Genomic DNA, 20,469 nt, shown 5'->3' on the forward strand with positions numbered 1-20,469 from the left:
TTAACCTGACTCTCTTGTCTTTCTGAAATTTATTTTCCCTATTTTCAAATTAAAATAGCATTTCTTTCTATGATTTATTTGTTTAACATATTTGGTAATATTTTCTGTTTCTTCAACTTCAAAATAAGGTCCCTTTTAACACTTATTTTACTAATTCTTCCTGAAGTAGCTCTCTCTACTGTAAGGGGGAGGGACAGGGTAAGTAGTTTAGACTCAGTCAATTTAACACCAAAATCAATTCCTTTTTTTAAAATAAAAATAAAAACTCCCTCTTGGAAGTGCTTAAGAGACAATGCAGGGGTGAGGAGGGAGGGATCAGATTACCCACTGTAGCACAGGCAGAAAGCAGGCTCAAAGGGAGAGCCAGTGAGGGCATTAGATGCCTAAAAATCTAGGTGCCCAAAATAACAAAGAGCAGCAATTTAAATGAGGCAACCCAAAGGACAATTTTAGGGGAACTTTTCTCCCCATCTAACAAATCAATAGAAGAACCTACACACATAATTAGACAATCTAAACACATAAAGACAGATGAGGCACAAGCACAGATCACACAAACACAACAGAATTTTCCAAACTGACAATCTTAACACATATCCACCAACACAGGCCAATGGCAAATTCCTGATGTCTCAGGAAGTGAGGGGAGATTTCAGTATTGCATCCGACAATCTCTGCCTCCCAAAAGCCAACCAAATGTGTCCCCACTATTGCAAGGAGCACCCAAAAGAGAGGACCCAGACATCACTTTTGATATGGAATTCCCCTGCAACCAAAAGTCTAGACCCAGAACCAGAACAGGCTTACCTCTGGAGGTGTAACAGGATCTCCACTTAGGCCGAATGGCAGATGGCAGTCGAGGAGAGGTCCATACTAAGACTATGTCTACCTAGTCCTGGGGCCCTGGAACATCATCAGGGGCCGGCTCCCCTAGGAAAGGGAGAGACAGTCCATTTGAACCTAACTCAAGGATCCTGTGGTCTCCTTTGGTGACACAAAACACCAGGATCTCGCTGGGGCCTCCAAATGTTGTACCCAAAGAGCGAGATGGAGACCAGAATTTGATAAGGTTGAAAATCTTTAATATTCCTGGGGACTGTTTGGGGATTGAGTACCCAAATCAGACTGTACCTAAGTGTTCAGGGGGATAGGGTTTTTATAGTGTTTTGAGAGGGGGTACAGAGAACAAGCAAGATACAGAAGCAAAGTCAGCAGTTAGATATATTATCTTTATACTAACACAAACATGTAAACATATGGCTCAGTATAGATAGGGGTGAGAAGGGGTCAGGGTCTTTGTGTAATGACTGAACATATTTTCTGAGATGGAGGGATTCAGGAATTTACTATCTTATGGTTCCATCCGAATCTGGGGAAGGGGGAGGCAGTCCTGGAATTTAACAGATACAGCAAGATAATTAGGCTAACAAGGGTGCTTTGTAAATCTTCAGAAATTTTTATGGTATATTCATGACCCTTTGTGTCCTATCAGACTATTTTCAGACCCAAAGGCACCTAGCCAAAGTTATATTTCTAAGGAATTTCTCAGGGCCCAGAAGGATGTCAGGGACCCCTTTCTATACAGGAATTTCACAAACATTGATATTGTACTTCAGTGGGAGCACAGGCACTGTAGTTGGTAGTGTGGCATTTTCCTACAAGTGACAATCTCATTGTCATTCACTCATTTTGATAGTCTTACAACCCTGTTGAGTTAGATCAGTTTTGATTGCAAAACCTTCACTGGCTTCAAAGCATACCTTTTTATCATGACCACCCCAGAAAATCCGTGTATCCAGCTCAGTTTCAGAGAGCTGACTTTCATTGGTTAGCCTTGGATACAATACCTGCTGACTTCTCTTGCAACAAGAGACATTCATCTTTCAGGTCTATTGGATCTTGTGTTGTCTATAAGTATGTGAAATTTCATGTACCAATGGTGAGTGCAATCTTCTTTGATGTTTTTGTATTTTTTTGTATGTGTTGTTAAAACACAGAGTACACAGAGCATGATTTGCCCCCACCATAGCAATCAGGCCAGAGTTAGGTAAGCAGACAATTTTTAGGGCACTTTTTCTAGCCTCTTCCTCACACCAGGAGGTGAGCAATGATCTCCTTAAAAGTCTACTCAGGAGGTGGCTAGGTGGCTCAGTGGATAGAGCACTGTCCCTGGAGTCAGGAGTACCTGAGTTCAAATCATGCTTCAGACACTTAATAATTACCTAGCTGTGCAGCCTTGGGCAAGTCACTTAATTCCATTTGCCTTGCAAAAAAAAAAAAAAACTAAAAAAAAAGTCTGCTCAGACACCCAGGGGACTGCCATATTCTACTACTGCTTTCAGTGACCAGATGACCCTATGGCTTAGTTGGCAAGGTTGCAACTTCAGCTCCCAGTGTATCGACACGTGCCACTTCATTGCTTGCCTGTTACCTTAGCTCTTTGAGATAGGTTAAAAATAGTAAAATGATAAGGAATGATTTCTTGATTTGTGCATAAATTAGATTTAAGTGAAGCAGAGTTGCACAAAGTTATTGGTCTCAGAACAGTTTGTGTTATTTATTTTTGTGTGCATGTGTATGGGGAGGGGGGACAAACCTAAAATAATGTAAAGAAGTGCAGATTGGGCAACTACCTTTCAATTTAGTCTTAAAAAGTTGCAGTGAATCTGTGGAAATTTTAGTGATTTGCCAAAGTATGACTAAAAGACCACACTTAAAAGCAGATGTTCCTGACTGAGGCTACTTCACTATCCACAATATCATTCTAATCCTCTATAATATTTTTATTTGACTGCTGTGAATTTGAAAATTAAGAAACTAGAAACAAATCATTTTGAATGGCACAGGGTCCAGTACTCTCCCTTTAAGTCTGAAATACTATGATGACTTTTTAAAAACTTTTTAAACTACATGCAAGCTAATTTTCAACAATAATTTTCTGGTAAGGTTTTGAATTCCATATTTTTCTTTCTCCTTCCCTTCTCTACCCCCTCCCCTGACAGTAAGTAATCTAATATAGGTTATACATGTTTTACTATATTAAATATATTTCCATACTAATCACATTGTGAAAAAAAGAATGAGAAAAAATAGGAGAAAAAACATGAAAGGGGAAAAAAAGCATAAAACAAAACAAATTTTTAAAATTGAAAATAGTATACTTTGGTCTGTATCCATACTCCCTAGTTCTGTCTCTGGATATGGATGGCATTTCCCATCACAAATCTTTTAAAATTGTCTTTGCTCAATTTACTGCTGAGAAGCTAAGTCCACCAGAGTTAATCATCCCACAGTGATGCTGTTAATGCATACAATGTTCTTCTGGTTCTGCTCACTGCACTCAGTATCATGCAAGTCTTTCCAGGCTTTTCTGAAATCTGGTCATTCATGATTTCTTATGGACATTTCCTCAATTTCTATGGTAAATTGTTCTAGTAGCTTTACCAAGAAAACCCCAAATGATGTCACAAAGAATCAGGCATTATAACAACAATATGTTGTTTTACCCTTTTCAAGGAATTTTATTCCATGGTCTAAAGGTCACTCTTCAGAAAATTCAGATATTTAGTTTAGTAATTTGTGTTCAACTTTGATATAGATCCAACTGGAATCCAACTGGGAAAAAACCCATATTAGTCATATACCACAGTTTGTTCAGCCATTCCTCAATTGATGGACATTTCCTCAATTTCTAATGTTTTGACACTACAGAAAGAATTGCTGTAATTATTTTTATACATGTGGGCCTTTTCCCATTTTTTTGTGATCTCTTTGAGATGCAGACATAGTAGTAGTTGGAACAAAGGGTTGCCCGGTTATATTGCCCTTTGGATGTAGTTCCAAATTGCTCTCCGGAAAGGCTGGATCAGTTCACAGCTCTATCAACAATGTTTTAGTGTCCAGTTTTCCCAAATCCCCTCCAATATTGATCATTTTCCCTTTTTTTTGTATGATGACTTTTTTGGAAGGGAAAGAGCTGGGGAGGAAACCAAACCTTTGATTTTACTAAGCAAAAGGAATTCCCAGTATAAAGGCAAATCAGCAACTTATTTACTGCTTATGGAGAGATGGGGCTCTGAGAGGTTGGTTGGGTTACTCTGACATGGACATGTCAGAGATGGAATTTGAATTCAGATCATTCAGACATCAAGGTTGGCCCTCTGTTTTTCTTAAAAGGCTTTATAATGGTCAGGAATAAAGAATGTAAGATCTTTAAAAATTGTTTTTATTAATTTTCTACCAAGTAACAGTCTATAATACATTTTACTATGAAGTAGAAAATTGAGACCCTAAAAGTATATATGTTTGGATTGGAATATTTATCATCTAGGATCCTGGTTTCTTCCTGTTCCATTTGAGCAGTTGAGAATTTTCCAGGTTGATTACAAAGGAGTTTAGGTGCTTGATTTGGAAAGTTTTACATTTTCCTTCCTTCATACACACATCTAGAATTTTTGGTCACATAGTAACATTAAAAATCAACAGATACAATGGTATGTGTGAGAAATGTAGCTTCCGGAATGGGAGGATTTATACATTTGCCTTACTTGGGCAAATTAGTGGCATCAGGAGGCTAGTAGTTAGAGAAGGGGGAAGGGAGAAGACTTATCTGAATTGATGCAGACCAGTGTTAAACAGAACCAGGAAAACTATATACACAAAGACTCAAAGAATATGAATGGAAGATAAACATATCAACAACAAAAAGAAACTGAATATTGTATAATTATTACATTCAAGTTTGGCTCTGAAGAAGAGAGGAGGACAGAAAAAGGTAGAGGACTGTGGGTGAGAAACATTACATGTATTTGTGGTTATGTTAGTTTTTCTGAAATGCCATCTTTAATTTTTTGCTACAGGAGCTAGCTCTCTAGGCTAGGTCAAGGGGATGTAATTGGAAATGAGTTGATCTCAAAACAGAAGATAGCTATGAAAAAGATATTTTTAATGTGTTTCTAATCTACTTATTGTTTTTGTAGGTGTTGAGTCGTGCTAAGAATATCCAGAACATTGTTCCATCTCTTCCGTAGACCTCAAAAAAAGAGAGACCAAGAGTGTTGTTTGCTGTATAAAATAGGATTGCCCTGACCTTCAATTCTGCACAGCATGGCAAGCAATGAAGTAGTTGAGGAAATGGGGTAGGTCACCATTCTGAATGAAGATCTCCTTGTACACAATACTATTCTTTTTTCTTTTCTTTTGATGTAACAAAGCCTTTCCTCCCAGTTACTTCAAGGGCACTGTTTCTTCTAAGTGATGATGACAGATCTAAATATCTCAGCACAGCTTTCTGTGCCAGGCAGTCAGGTGGAGCAGCTCAAAAGTATTAACAAATGAACTGAAATGTATGTTTGCTTTAGGTGTAATGTTAGCAATTGAATTCATTCTGAAAATAAATTATTCAACAAAGATGATAAAGGTGCTCAACAGAGAAACTAGGACAAGGGTAAGATTCAATATATTTAATCTAATCCAATTTAACCCAATACAAGCATTTAATAAGACCCTGCTCTGTGTAAGGAGGGTCGACTAGGAGGCACAGTGGATAGAGCACTGGGTTTGTAATCAGGAAATTTCTTCCTGATGAGTTCAAAGTGGCCTCAGAAACTTACTAGTGTGACCCTGGGAGAATGGGCTGGAGAAGAAAATGGCAAATTGTTCAGTAGCTTTAGCAAGAAAACCCCAAATGAGGTCACAAAGAGTCAGACATGATAACAACAATATGTTGTTTTACCCTTTTCTAGGAATTTTATTCCATGGTCTAAAGGCCACTCTTCAGAAAACTCAGATATTTAGTTTAGTCATTTGTGTTCAACTTTGATATAGATCCAACTGGAATCCAACTGGGAAAAACCCCATTTTAGTTCATTCAGAATTAAGAGAAAATAAGAAAACAATAACTTAATAACTACAACTTCCCCTACCTTTCAACAACCATGAGGTAGAGGTTGCAGGCACTATTCCCATGTTATAGATTAATAAACTGAGGCAAATTGGTGTAAAACGCTTTGATCATCATGACACAATTAACTAGTAGATGTTAGCGGCAGATGTCAACTCAACTCTCTACTGAATTCCAGTCTAATATTCTTCACTGTTTTTTAAATTTGGAAATATGATTTAAAGACAGACTTTAAAATTTATATTTGTCTGACTCATTCATTACTCTCAAATTAATTTTTGGGAGGGAAAGATGTGGAGGATGCCTAAGGATACCCTCTGTTTTAAAAAGAAAGCTTGAAATCATAATGATGATTTTTTATTTAGTGTTATTCAATAAGCAATAATCAAAAAGCATAATAGTCATAACTAACATTTCCAAAGCACTCACCATGGTGCCAGACACTCTCTTCACCAGTTTACAAATGTCTCCTTTGTTCCTTACAAAACCCCTAAGAAGCCGTAATTATTTTACAAATGAGGAAACTGAGGGAGACACAGATGAAATGACTTGCCCAGGGTTACACAGCTAATAAGTATCTGAGGGGCGGCTAGGTGGCGTGGTGGATAAAGCACCGGCCCTGGAGTCAGGAGTACCTGGGTTCAAATGCAGTCTTAGACACTTAATAATTACCTAGCTGTGTGGCCTTGGGCAAGCCACTTAACCCCGTGTGCCTTACAAAAAAAAAACCAAAAAAAAAAAGTATCTGAGGCCTAACTTAAGCTCAGATTTTCCTGACTCCAGGACCAGTATATTGTACATTATGACACCAGTTAGTCTGAACTAATATTTGCCTTTTGAGAGTTTGCAGCATAAGTAAATTCAGAATAAATGTGCAGTAATTTGGGGGGAGGCACTAGCAGCTGGGGGAATCAGAAATGGCCTTCTGTAAGATGAGGAGTCCTCTGCACTAAACTTTAAAAGAAAGTAGGGAGTCTGAAAAGATGAGGTGGGAGTCAAGGGACAGTATTCTAGGTCTGAGGAACAAGTGCTGATGTAAACAGGAAATGGGGCAGAACTCACTTCTGTGGGGAATAGTAGCTGGGTTAGGGTGGCTAGAGAATTCTTCACTAATTAATGTATTTTAATAATCTCCCCTAGGAGAGCAAATGTTGTGAATTGCTTATACAGATACCCTGGCTCAGCTTTTAAGTTGATTTGCTTCCCCTGGGCAGGAGGTGGATCTAACCATTTTGCCAAATGGGGCAAAACTTTTCCTCATTCAATAGAAGGTTAGTAATTTATCATTGGATTATCAGTGGTTTATGGTTGCTTGGTTGGTTTTTGTCCTTCATTATCAAAGAAGACCAATGACAAAGAAGATGGTGTATCCAACTGTGACCGATCAGCCCAATACCAGCTCGGAATGCTCTCTCACGGTTCCAGCACAAATAGTTCATGGGAACACCTGTGGTTTATAATACTGCTAGCAGGCAGAATACTAATGGGAAAGATGACAAAAATCCTCCTCTCTGTTAGATGATTTCTCCCTCTCAGTTGTTAAGTCAATAAGCACTCTTCAAGTGCTCAGCACAGTTTCTGACTCCTGGTGAACTTGCTTCCTCAAAATAGAAGTACCTTCTTCCAGAAAGAACTCATCAATGGGAACTGGAAGATTCTGGGCTGGGAGGTTCTACCCAGGTGAAAAGGATCTATTGCCATGAAGTTCAGCAGAGTCATCCAGTGCGAGGTGGGAGAGGAATGAAAGGTGGCTGACCTGGGCATTCCCTCAAAATGGAGGTCAAATTGTGAAATTTCTATTTTCTCTCCTTCCTTCTGATGAAGTTTCCTAGTTCTGTCAGAGATTATGCTAGGTGCTGAAAAAAAAATGCAGATAAGACATCCTGTCCTCCTAGAGCTTATAGTCTAGCAGGAAGTTAAGAAACCTACACTGATAACTAATTTTAAAAAGAAATATTTAATAAATGTTGAGACAGATTAGTGTTCTGGGAAGAACCAAAGGATTTGAGGTCAGAATTTCTGTTGTTCAGTTGTATGGGGTTTTCTTGGCAGAGATACTAGAGTGGTTTGCCATTTCCTTCTCCAGCTCATTTCTCTTTCCTCGGATGAGGAAACTGAAGGAAATCAGATGAAATGACTTGTCCAGATTTTTGTTCTCCATCCTTCATTCTCAAAAAGGAGCAGTGACATCAGAGGATGATATTTTGACTTGCAACTGAAATGGATTTAAGTGGGGTAGTGCCTTGCAAAGTCATTGGCCCCACTACCCCCTCTAGACTCACATAGGTAATAAATATATGAAGCTGGATTTTATTTCAGAAAGAGGAGCCTTCTTGACTCCAGGCCTCATACTCTATCCACTGCATCACCTTACTGCCTTGAGCTCGGTTTAAATTCCAACTTTATTACTTCTTCTCTTCGGGACCTTGGACAAGTCCCTTACCAATCTGGGAGCCTCAGTTTGACTATCTGCAAAAGGATTAAATTGGATTATTTTAGCTCTAATTTCCCTTTTAACTCTAAATGTTCTGGCTTTTTTATGTGTATTGGAGAAGTGAACATCAAAGTGATTTGTGACTATTCAGGAGATAAAAGGCCAGGGAGAATTGAGAGTTTGAGAAAGTGTCAGTGAAGAGGTTGCATTGCAGGATGAATGGAAAGAAAACCAATGTGACTTGGTAACTAGTCCAATAAGAGGGACATCCTAGGAGAAAGCAGGGATTTCAAAGACTAAAATTATTATTACATTTTGAGGTCAGTGCCAAGGGACAGACATGTGGAAATGTCCTGATGCAGTTGGAGAAGTGGACATTGAACTCAAAGCCGAGGTCAGAACTAGACTTTGTTCTCATCTGGTGATTTTGGAAGCTAGAAGAGTCAATGAGATTTTCAAAGGAGTGTGTGTGTGTGTGTGTGTGTGTGTGTGGAGAGATAAAAAGAAATAAGGTCAAGGACAATGCCTTGGTTAGGGGGTGAAAAAGGAGGAAGGAACAAGAAAAAGAAAGGAGAATAGTTCAGGGAGAAGAATGTGTTTAGGCTCATCTATTGTTTCATCATAGGGACAGCATGGGGACTAAGAACTGTAATTCTTTGATATTGGAAATGCTGTTGGGGAAACCTCCCTGTAACAGGATCTGCCTTGAATGCTGAGAGATCTAAGGTCAGCCAATTTGTATCCAATGTGAATCTGAATCCATGTCTTCCTGGCTGTTTCTCTAGGCTATGAAGTCATTAGGAAATTAGAGGGGTCTCTCTGTTGGCATGGGGGCAAGACACTGTTGCTTTGCCCATACTTGAATCTAGGTCACAGTCCTAGGCCTCAGTTCCAAGGCAATAAAGGCCTTTATTTAGAGCTTAATCTGCCTCAGAGGGCATCTTAGTTTGGCAACTTTATTTGACAAGGAACTTGCCAGAGTCTGCATTAGTGATCTGGGGGTGGAACAGAATTTGAGTCCAAACACAGCACAGATGTGGGGGGATTTCATCCAGTTCAGTATGTAGGTCAGGGAAGATGAGAACTAACAGTCATAGGATTTGGCAATAAGGAGTTCAGGGGTGACATTTTACAGTGCCTTCAGCAAAGTGGTGGAGGCAAATGCCAAACTGCAAAAGGTCTGGGAGAGCAAGAAGGAAAGGGGTGTAAGGTCCTTTCTTTCTATACTTAATATTTGTTTTATTTAATCAAAACATTTGTTTCACTTAAATATCAGAGATCAGGTGATTTTGAAACTCTGACTTTCAAGAGAAAGTAGAAGGAAGATCAAGTAGACTTATTTTAGAGATTGAAAACAGAGCAGAGAGAAGGCAGAGACTCACCTAAACTCTCCCCGAAAACCCCTCCAAAAACCTTTAAATAATGTCATAAAACAATGCCTGGAATGGCAGAACCCACAAAAGGATATCTTGCAGCCCAAGACACTCTAGAAGACTGGCAGGAAAGATATGTTGTTCCCAGATGAGAGTGGAGCAGTCCAACCCCGGTCACACCAGCACAGATTCCGAAGAGTCCCAGCAAACCAGGAACAGGCTTTGGGGGTCAGTGAATCAGTAGCAGCATCAACAGCTGCTCCCGGAGCTCTCAGTCCACAGACTGTAAGGGGGCTGAACAGCTGGTCAGAAGAGAATGACCAGGATCTCTTTGCTGGCACTGGGATTCCATTGCTTTGCTCATCCTTGGATCTGGGTCACAGTCCTGGGTCTTGGTCCCAGTGTGAGGAGGAACACTAGCACAACAGAGCACATTAGGCCAAGAACCCTCATCACAATTCCAAGATAGAAAAGATCACTGGTCAGGAGAGGAGTAAACACACCTCTCCTTAAGAATCTAGCTTGGCCCTGGAGTCAGGAGGACCTGAGTTCAAATGTGACCTCAGCCACTCAATAATTATCTAGCTGTGACCTTGGGCAAGTTACTTATCCCCATTACCTTGTAAAAACAGCAACAACAAAAAAGGATCATATCGACTTGAAAGAACTAAAAACTTACAGGTTCCTAACTTAAAGACATTATGTGGAGCAATTTGGATAAACAGAGAGAAAGAAGAGCCAACTAAGTCAAAACTCCTACTCTAAAACTCAAAAAAAAAAAATCATGAATTGGTCTCAGGCCATGGATGAGTTCAAAAAAGAATTTTAAAGAATTTTAAAAATCCAGTAAGAGGGGCGGCTAGGTGGCGCAGTGGATAAAGCACTGGCCCTGGAGTCAGGAGGACCTGGGTTCAAATCCAGTATCAGACACTTAATAATTACCTAGCTGTGTGGCCTTGGGCAAGCCACTTAACCCCATTTGCCTTGCAAAATCTTAAAAAAAAAATCCAGTAAGAGAGGTAGATGAAAAAATGGGAAAGGAACTGAGAATGATGCAAGAAAATCATGAAAAAAGGGTCAACATCTTGGTAAAGGAAGCACCCCCCCCAAAAAAAAACAGAATAGCCAGATGAGAAAAAAAAGATATCCTGGGAGGAAAGGGAAAAGGAGAGATTGAATGGGGCAAATTATCTCACATAAAAGAGGCAAGAGCCTCTTTCTTGTATAGAGGAAGATGGAGGTTATGGGAAATGTTGAAACCTTACTCTCATTAGAATTAGCTCAAAGAGGAAAAAAATATGCATACTCAATTGGGTATAGAAATTTTTATCAGCATAGGAAAGTAGGAGAGGAAGGGAATAGGAGAAAGAAGGGTATTCAGAGAAGAAAGGGTGAATTGGGGAATAGTCAGAACCAAAATATTTTTGAAGAGGGATATGATGAAAGGAGAAAGAGAATAAAATAAACAGGGGAAATGGGATAGAAGGAAATTCAGTTAGCAATCATTGTGAAAAAATTTTTGAAGCAAGTTTCTTTGATAAAAACTTTATATCAGGTGGCTAGGTGGCATAGTGGATAAAGCACCGGCCCTGGAGTCAGGAGTACCTGTGTTCAAATCCTGTCTCAGACACTTAATAATTACCTAATAATTACCTAGCTGTGTGGCCTTGGGCAAGCCACTTAACCCTGTTTGCCTTGCAAAAACCTAAAAATAAAACAACACAAAACAAAACTTTATATGTGTCAAATTTATGAAAAATTTATGAAAATAAGAGCATTTCTCAATTGACAAATAATCAAAAAGTATAAAGACAGTTTTCAGATGAAATAATCAAAGCTATACCCATATGAAAAAAGTATTCTAAATTACTGTTGATTGGGGAAATGCAAATTAAAACAATACTCACACCTATAGGTTTGGACAGAAAAGGAGAAGGACAAGGAATGGAGAGGATGTGGAAAAATTGAGAAACTAAGTACTGTTGGTGGAATTTATATATATACACACATATTTAGGAAGGAAGAATTTTTTTTACTTCGTTTTCTGAAATATTACTGTTGGGGTTTGCACCTCCATAATATTGAGATTTGGCCATTTCCTAGAAGTATGAGGAAAAAATTCACAAGATTTGGGACTCTCTCTCCCAGGCAAGGTGTCATTTTAGTGGGCATTGTACTGGCATAGTGGGTAAGAGTTGGAAGATACTCTAGCAAAGAGAGATTTTATAGATTCTTGTTTATATAGGGAGAAAAGAAGGAAAAGAGAAAAATTATCTCATAGATAGTTTTGTTTGAAATGGCTCTGGATATCAGAAGTTGGAGCCACCAAGGAGTAGATAGAAGGGGCAGTCCTTCTAACTGAGGTGTAAAACATGTTAGTGAAAAAGACTTTGGAATATCAAAGTAGACCCCAGGAGCTGATAGTAAGCCATAAAGTCTCTAGATAGACCCTGGCTTAAGGTTAAAGATAACCTTAAGGGGCGGCTAAGGTGGCATAGTGGATAAAGCACTGACCCTGGAGTCAGGAGTACCTGGGTTCAAATCTGACCTCAGACACTTACTAATTACCTAGCTGTATGGCCTTGGGCAAGCCACTTAACCCCATTCGCCTTGCAAAATCCTAAAAAAAAAAAAAAAAACTCAAGCAAGAGATACTGATAACAAACTGAAGACAAAAAGACCTTGGGCATGAAGCTGAAATAAGAATTAAGTCTTAGAGAGAATCCTGAACTTAACTAGGATTCAGGAAAGGATACTCAGAGCAGGAAGGGGCTCATTAATTGGAACCCTCATCATTACCAATTGAAGTAGTTGCTATTCTAATTGTTAGCAGATTATGTCAGAACAGAAAAATGTTTCACATTCAAAGGAACCCCTTTGAAAGGAAAAATGTGGCACCAAGTATTTTCCAAAAGTTTTAAAGAAGAAAACAAATCAACTAACTGAATTGAGGTCATTAATATTGGGAAAGCACAAGACCCCCTTAGAGGGCCCCAATCAGTAAACGCCCTTGAGAGAACTGAGATGCAAGGCATGGCCAGTTTTTCCTGGATAGGTCTTAATTCACCTGCAGTGCCTTCAGAAGTTACTAGTGATCATTACAGAAGGGTGAACTACTAAGTTCTCTTATCACTAAAGAGCTGTTTTGTTATTTTCTAGTCAGTTCTATAATTTCTTTTATTTAATGATTCTTCCTCCGTGAAGGAAAGTACATTTAATAAAAATTAGGTGATTTAAAAAAAAACACTTGACTTTTCTTCCTTTCTTTATTAAGTCCTTACATCTAAATGTTAGAAAAACGTGAATTTAAAAACATGACTGAAATTATTTAAACATTAAACATTTAGAAACAAGTGAGTTTTAGTTTACCTGGAACTTTCCATTATTTCCTGTGCTCATTTGCAATAAGAAATAGTGTTACTTGTCAATAAGAACATTATATATATATATATATATATATATATATATATATATACATATATATAATTTGCCAAATACATATATTTTTATATGCATATGCGTGTGTGTGTGTGTGTGTGTGTGTGTGTGTGTGTGTGTATACATAAACCTACAACTCTGGACACATATTGTTGTTTATCCTTAATTTGTTGAAGATCACCAATGACATGGATTTAAGTGAGACAGAACCGAACAAAATCATCAATCTCTCTCTTTCTGAATCATTGTAGTCCATTGGCAGGACAAAAGACTAACATGACTGGCATGGCCAAGAGACAGGGGATGCCTTTGGCATCTCCTGTGCTTGACCAAATTCTAAGCACTTCTCAAGTCTTGACCTTTTGTAGTCATTGGGACATTGGAACATTGGAATAAATTGTTCTCCTCCTATTCTGCCTAGGAATATTCACTAACAGTTACCCTCCTCGACTTGGATTAGTCCTCCTGATGAGATGATTCACCATGGTATAGCCTCTGTGCCTATTGTAGTTTCTTGGAACCACAGTTGATAATTGAGTACCAAAGGAAGATGATCATCAGCCTTGACAGGTCTTAGCAAGCCTTCATAGGAATGAAGCACAGGGGTTAATCCTCCCTGAACACCCCATGTGCCATATATATATATATATATATATATATATATATATACATGCATGCATGCAATGGGCTAAATACTAGGGATACAAAGACAAAAGTGAAATCATTCCTGCCCTCAACAAGCTGATGTTCTATAAATGTGCAACATAACACATGTGTGTGCACATGCATGCATTTACTTGCTACATGATTTCATCAGTGTAGAGAGCTTCTAATCAGGAACTTCTTGCAATACTGATGGGCACCTTATTTACAACTTTAAGTCCTAAAGATATCTGAGGACACTGAGGGATTATCTTGCTGGAGTATTGCTGCCATTAAATATATGGCAGAGGTTAAACATGAACCCAGATCTTTCTAATGCCAAAGAAAGCTCTCTATCTCCCATGATATGCTTATACTCAAAGGAAATATGTGTTTATATTCACCTTCATGTATGTATAGGTATGTTTATATATGCATATATGACTGACCAATGAGCAAAATAAAATAATATAATGTAATAAGGATAGAGGTGGAGGATAGGAAAGAAGGCTTTATCTTTTAGGGGATTCAGGAAAGGCTTCATGTAAGAAGTAATGGATGAAAAAAATCTCATACTAGGCAGCTAGGTAGTGCACCTGGAGTCAAATTCAACCTCAGACATTTAATAATTGCCTAGCTGTGTGACCTTGGGCAAGTCACTCAACTGCCTCAAAGAAAAAAAAAGAAGTAATGGATGAGTAAGGTTTTGAAAGAGAATAGAGATCTCCAGAGTCAGGTTGGGTGTAAATGAATGGGATCAATCTTAGCAAAGTAGGAAGAGTGTCTGTCATGTGAGAGGAAAGACAAGAGGGCTAGTTTGACCGACTGTGGAATGATTGAAAGGGGATTAATATGCAGCTGAAAAGGTAAATTGGGGCCAGGTTGTGAGAGACTTTAAATGCCAAGCAATATTTTGTATTTGATTGACTGATTCTAATATAGGAAGCCACTAGAGTTTTTTGAGAAGGAGAGGGACACAGTCATTTTACTTTAAGAAAATTACTTTGGCAGCTATATATAGGAGGGTTGGAAGAGGTAAGAGTTTTGAGGCAGGAAAACCAATTAGCAGTTAATGAGGAGATAGATTCAAAAACAATATTATTGAGTATGGAGTGTATACATTGTATAAGTTTATAAAGTGAGATTTTGATTAGAGTTAGGAATAACTTTTTGACAATAAAAATTTTTGAGTTCTATATACACTGCTAAAATAACTTTGTTTTAGCCCAATCTTTGATAGTTTTTCAGATTAAAAAATCAAATGAAGAGGTTCTGTGGCTGAGGACAAGATCTAGACTTGAAATTTCTTTTGTATTGGGGATTCTGAAACTAATTATAACCAAGATGAGAAGAAAATGGAATAGGAAAATAATCATTCCTGTAGCTCATCTCCATATGAAGTCACATGATGAAACACATAGGTACCCATGAACAAATGCACATGCCTAAAGATTGTTTAATCAGAGTAAATTTTAGGAAGATAAATGTGAAGATTGGCTGACAGAAAATAAAGGTCATATTTCCCTCATGAAAAATGTTCCAGCTTTCCAGTGGCTGTGGGATCCTTTTGATGATTGCTTAGACCATTTCCATTAGTATTTTGTTATTGTTCGGACATTTCAGTCATGTTTGACTCTGTTTCTTGGCAAAGAAACTGGAATGGCTTGCCATTTCCTTATCCAGCTCATTTTAGAAATAAGGAAACTGAGGCAAACAGGATGAAATAACTTGCCCAAGGTTGCATAGCTAGTAAGTGTCTGAAGTCAGATTTGGACTTAGAAAGATGAATCTTCTATCCAATATATGATCTAACTGCCCCCTCCATTAGTATATTATACTACTGCAAAATAAATACATGCATAGGATACATAACAACCCCAGTAACCATGATGATTTATAAATAATTATAGCTACAAACAGTAACAGAGGCAGTGGGGCTCAGGGGATAAAGCTTTGAACTTAGAGTAAGGAAGCCCTGAATTCTTCTAAAGATGGAAAGTTCTGACTCTTGATGGAAGCAAGCGTTTTCTGGAGATTCCATCAGAAATTCAAAAGGAAATGAAAATATGTTTTTATTCCTCTCAGAACACAGGAGCAGTTGGATAGGTAAAGAAAAAATGGCATTCTTTTCTCCAGAAAAGGGAAGAATCCATGGTCTTCAGGCTGCATCATGATCGTCCTGAACAACAGAAGAAGACTGCTCTGCTGACTTGGTGTCAGAAATAACACATTAGGGGCAGCTAGGTGGTGTAGTGGATAGAACACCAGCCCTGGAGTCAGGAGTACCTGAGTTCAAATCCAGTCTGAGACACTTAATAATGACCTAGCTGTGTGACCTTGGACAAGCCACTTAACCCCATTGCCTTGCAAAAACCTAAAAAAAGAAAACAGCCCCCCAGAAATAACGCATTATATCAATTAATCAATAAGCCTTTATTAAGCACCTTTATTTGCTAGGATTTAAGAAATATAAAGGAAAAAAATAGATCATCCCTGTCTCCAAAAACCTTATATTCTAGAGAATGAGACAGCATATACCAATATAAGAATACATAAACTATATAGTGAACGAATGAATAAAAATATGAATAAGTTTTAACTATATAGGTGGAAAGCACTTAAGGCAGTCCCTGCCCTCAAGGAGCTCACATTATACTAAGGAGAAATAACATAGAAATGAATTTGTTGTTCAGTCATGAACAACAGTTGGGGTTTTCTTGGCAAAGAATACTGGAGTGGTTTGTCATTTCCTTCTTCAGCTCATTTTACAGATGAGGAAACTGAGGCAAGCAGAGTAAAGTGACTTGCCCAGGATGACACAACCAGTAAGGGTCTGAGATCAGATTTGAATTCAGAAAGGTGAGTCCTCTGGACCCTGGGACCAATAATCTATACCACCTGGCTGCCCCACAGAAAAAGAAGAATCAATATATACATGGTAATTTTTTTGAGAGGATTAGCCTGCCAGGGAAAATGGTACAAAAAGTGGATGGTCAGTGGGGGCTGGGGGGTAGAAATCTATTCCCTTAGGAAATATAATAACAAGTAGCTTTACTTCCTCATACAGCATAAAAGAGAGGCATCAGGCAGAAGATTAGAATCTGATCTTCCTTGTAGACCTTGGATACTGTGGTTATTTGATGTTGGTGCTTATTTATACTCAGTAGCTCAATGATGTCTTTCCATGGAGCCTCTCTAATGTCAAATGAATGATTAATGAGCCTTATTTTGCCTGTAAATAATGTAATAAGTGATACACCTGAAGGTCATCAGCAGAAAGAAGCAAGATTAGAGAAGAGATTACAGAGAACTGTTAGTCATTTCTATATCCTTAACAGTACAGAATAGTTCATTCTTTAAAATGGGTGCTAGAAAAATGTTTGAGGGAATGCCTAACTAGATATGTGGACTTCTCTCATTTACTACCTCAGTGTCCTTGGGCAAGTCACTTAATGTCCATGAGCCTCAGTTTCTTCATCTGTAAAGGGAGAGGGTTGGCCTTGTATGTGAATCCATGGCACTTGATAATTTAATCTATGCTGTTAAACTTTTCTCCATCGATTTCGTAAGTCTAGACAATCAATTAAGCCACATTGTCATTATCGTTGATTCATCAGTTTGAGACTAGAAGAGCAATAGATTTTCCTCACAAGAGAACAAGGAGAAAAGAAGGGCAACAAATATCTCAAAAGCAGTTCTGTATAGTATAGATTCCTTCTGAACAGACCACAGAGGGACATCAAGGCCTCCCTCCATTCCAGAGTTGTAAGTGGTGCCATCACAGGTTTTTGTCATTCATATACCACTCTAGCGTGTTTCTACAAACATGTTCCCATTCTTTTCCATGTATCCTACATGATTTAGAGATAAAGTGTGACCCAGATTCATGGGTTGACTGAGTGTTTTGATTATTACTTCATTTACATATTAAATAGCCACAATGTCATAATTCTCATTTTTACCTTAGAGTTAAATAAGAATTTCATATTTAAGGACATAGTGATGAGATAATTAATTTTGTGCATATAGGAAGCAAATTGGTGAGGGATTAGAAGCTACAGGTTTACTTGTAGGACCCTGAGAAACTTTGACTTATAACACTGTCATTGCTGTGGCTTCCTTCACCTTGGGGCCCACAACAACAACCTCCCTCCTGGAGGGGAGCTGAGAATAAGGAGTCAAGCCACCACTGCCTTATGCCTCCAGCTCAATTTTATTACTGCTTAGCTATTACATATATATATATATATTGTTAGGTCTTCCGGGGTAGAACAAAGAATAATTGAGGGAATGGGGGTGCACAAGTGGTGTGTACATGCAGCGTCTTGCATTACAGGATAAGGGGGTACGTTGGGGGGGAGGTGGTAAAACACAGCTGTGTCTTGCGCCCTTGGGCTGTGGGGCGGAATGTCCAGCTCCCAAGGACTCCGGCGCACCTTATCTCTAAGGGCGGCATGCCAGCTCCTGAGACTGTCCAGGTGGTGGTTTACTTGGAAATGATTTGTGTCATGGCTGTTAGAATAGCCTTGTGTTCCCACATGTCATGATTCTTCTGTGGAAAACCCACCCAGTGTGGGGACAAGGTGGGGTGAGTAAGCCTACTAGAGAACAAAAATGGGGAGCGTATCTCATTGGTCTTCATAATAACCACATGTGTTAGATGTTACAAGTAATATGAATTAATATATAGAAATTTATTTTGCCATTATTTTTATTGGCAAAGATATGAATTTTTCTGAACAGAATTGATCATTATCATTTAGATTGTTTTCATGCAATTCCATATTATGATGTTGGTAAGAATCTTTATTATGATGATATCTATTATTTAACACGAATACATGTTGGTCTGCTCTCTCAATTTTCAGTTTCCTCTATAAGGCTTCCTGGAAGAGAATGTCGATCTAAAGAGCCATTTGCAACAAATATCAATCTTCTTGTTGGTGAAATTTCTAATGTTTTGCTGCCAATGCTCCAGGATGTTCCTTTTGCCTTTTTTGGTCACAGGTAAAAAAGAAAAAGAAAAAAGACAACTCTTTGGAATGTCATAGGTTTTGGATTCTAAGATCAAAGGGGAGTAAAAAGCATGGCATTGCCCTTTACCCTATAGGAATCATAGATCCAAAATCTGGCCGGTTCATCTCTTATTTACAGATGAGGCCCAGGGAGATAAAATGAATTGCCTGAAGTCACGGGTAGAATTTGAACTTAGGTCAAAACTCTCTCGATATTACTAAAACATCCTATTATCTGGACATCCAGAAGTAAGTAGTGCTTCACTTTTCAATTTTTACTATCACTTCTGAAGCCCTTGCTCTAAATGGGCAACAGTGATGAAATGTCCACTTAGGTATCTAAGGTCTTCAGTTGCTTACCCAAGATTTCATAATCTGTACCAGAGCTATTTAGAATACTTTGGGCTAATTGTTTTAACATGTAATTGAGGAAAAAAACAAAATATTACATTAAAAAAAGAATCTTTTTGACAGTAACATTTATGCCCAGGTAAATTAGAAGGAAACAGAAATGATGTTCTGATTTCTTGGCTTGGATATATAACCCAAGAAGATACTAGGCTTCCTTATTGTTTTCTAACTGACCGATGACTGTCTCAGTACTCCCTCAGCAACTTCTGATATTGTTTCTTGCTACTTGGATTCCTACTGGGTAATCTTTCACCTAACATTAAAATCTTTTTTCCCCTAATGGACAAATAGCTACTTCTTCTTCGTGACCTCTCACTCCCATTTCTTTTGGGAAGAACCACATAGTTATTCGGATCCTTCTCTTTATTCCATATGGGTGATTCTTTCATCTTCCAGGCTCAATACATAAATAAAAATACTTCTAGACTTTTTTCTTCTTTAGCTCCACCTTGAATTGCATTTCTTTTTTTTTTTAAGGATTCATTTTTCCTATTCTTGCTCTTGAATATTGTAGAAAGTGTTCCAAAAGTCTCTTCCCTTTCACTTCTGGAAGTACATGCACAAATCATTTAGACCTGGCAGAAATATAAATATTATACATTTTATACTGATCCATTCAAACTTCTTCCTGCTCTCCATACTTGCTGGCAATGATCAGCTCCTCAGATTTTTCTTCTTGCCAATAACTTCCATGAAAAAATGTTTTAGAAACTGCTTTAGAGGGAGGAAGCATGCCAACTCCTGAATTTTCTTCTGGCCTCTTAATACTTCTTTAGCATATTGATTATCGCATCCATCTTTCTTTCTCTTTCTTACTAACCTCTTAGCTTCCCAACTTGACTTCATTTCCTAAACTTACCAACTCCCTTCACTTTTCCCTTGTATCTTTCTCCTTTTTTTCTCCCAAGTCCTTCAACTTGAGCCCTTCTCCTTTTTCTTTGTCTTTTTTTCCTCCTTCTTCAAACTCTGCGTCTTCTCAAATTGCCTTCCCTCGGTCAATCACTGGCTTTCTCATTTTCAAAGCCTTCTAAATAACCTTCACAAATCGTTGTCCTTCTTCAGCTCAAGTCCTTCTCCTAAAGTTATGGAGCATGCATGACAAAGAAGAGACATTAGGAATCTTAAATCCAAAATCTATAGAGAGTATTATTCATATCTGGGTATTGTAAAATTGATTCTTGTTACCCTGAGGTAACATATGTGTCATAAGTTGGATACACTCCATCAGTAATATTAGATGAAATGGATAATTAA

General features: G+C 38.2%; 1 protein-coding gene across 2 annotated transcripts in view; it reads left to right on the forward strand.

Moving 5' to 3' along the window:
• Positions 1–20,469, forward strand: part of OLAH (oleoyl-ACP hydrolase) — a 53,378-nt gene that overhangs the window by 25,561 nt on the left and 7,348 nt on the right. For both annotated transcript variants that reach the window (XM_074192912.1, XM_074192911.1), the window contains exons 2-4: positions 4,980–5,138; positions 7,043–7,173; positions 18,658–18,796. In XM_074192912.1, coding sequence (XP_074049013.1) covers positions 5,107–5,138; positions 7,043–7,173; positions 18,658–18,796 — 302 coding nt within the window. In that variant the 5' untranslated portion in view covers positions 4,980–5,106. The remainder of the gene's footprint in view (positions 1–4,979; positions 5,139–7,042; positions 7,174–18,657; positions 18,797–20,469) is intronic.

Source organism: Macrotis lagotis, chromosome 7 (genome assembly GCF_037893015.1).
Source record: "Macrotis lagotis isolate mMagLag1 chromosome 7, bilby.v1.9.chrom.fasta, whole genome shotgun sequence".
Taxonomy (NCBI): Eukaryota; Metazoa; Chordata; class Mammalia; order Peramelemorphia; family Peramelidae; genus Macrotis; species Macrotis lagotis.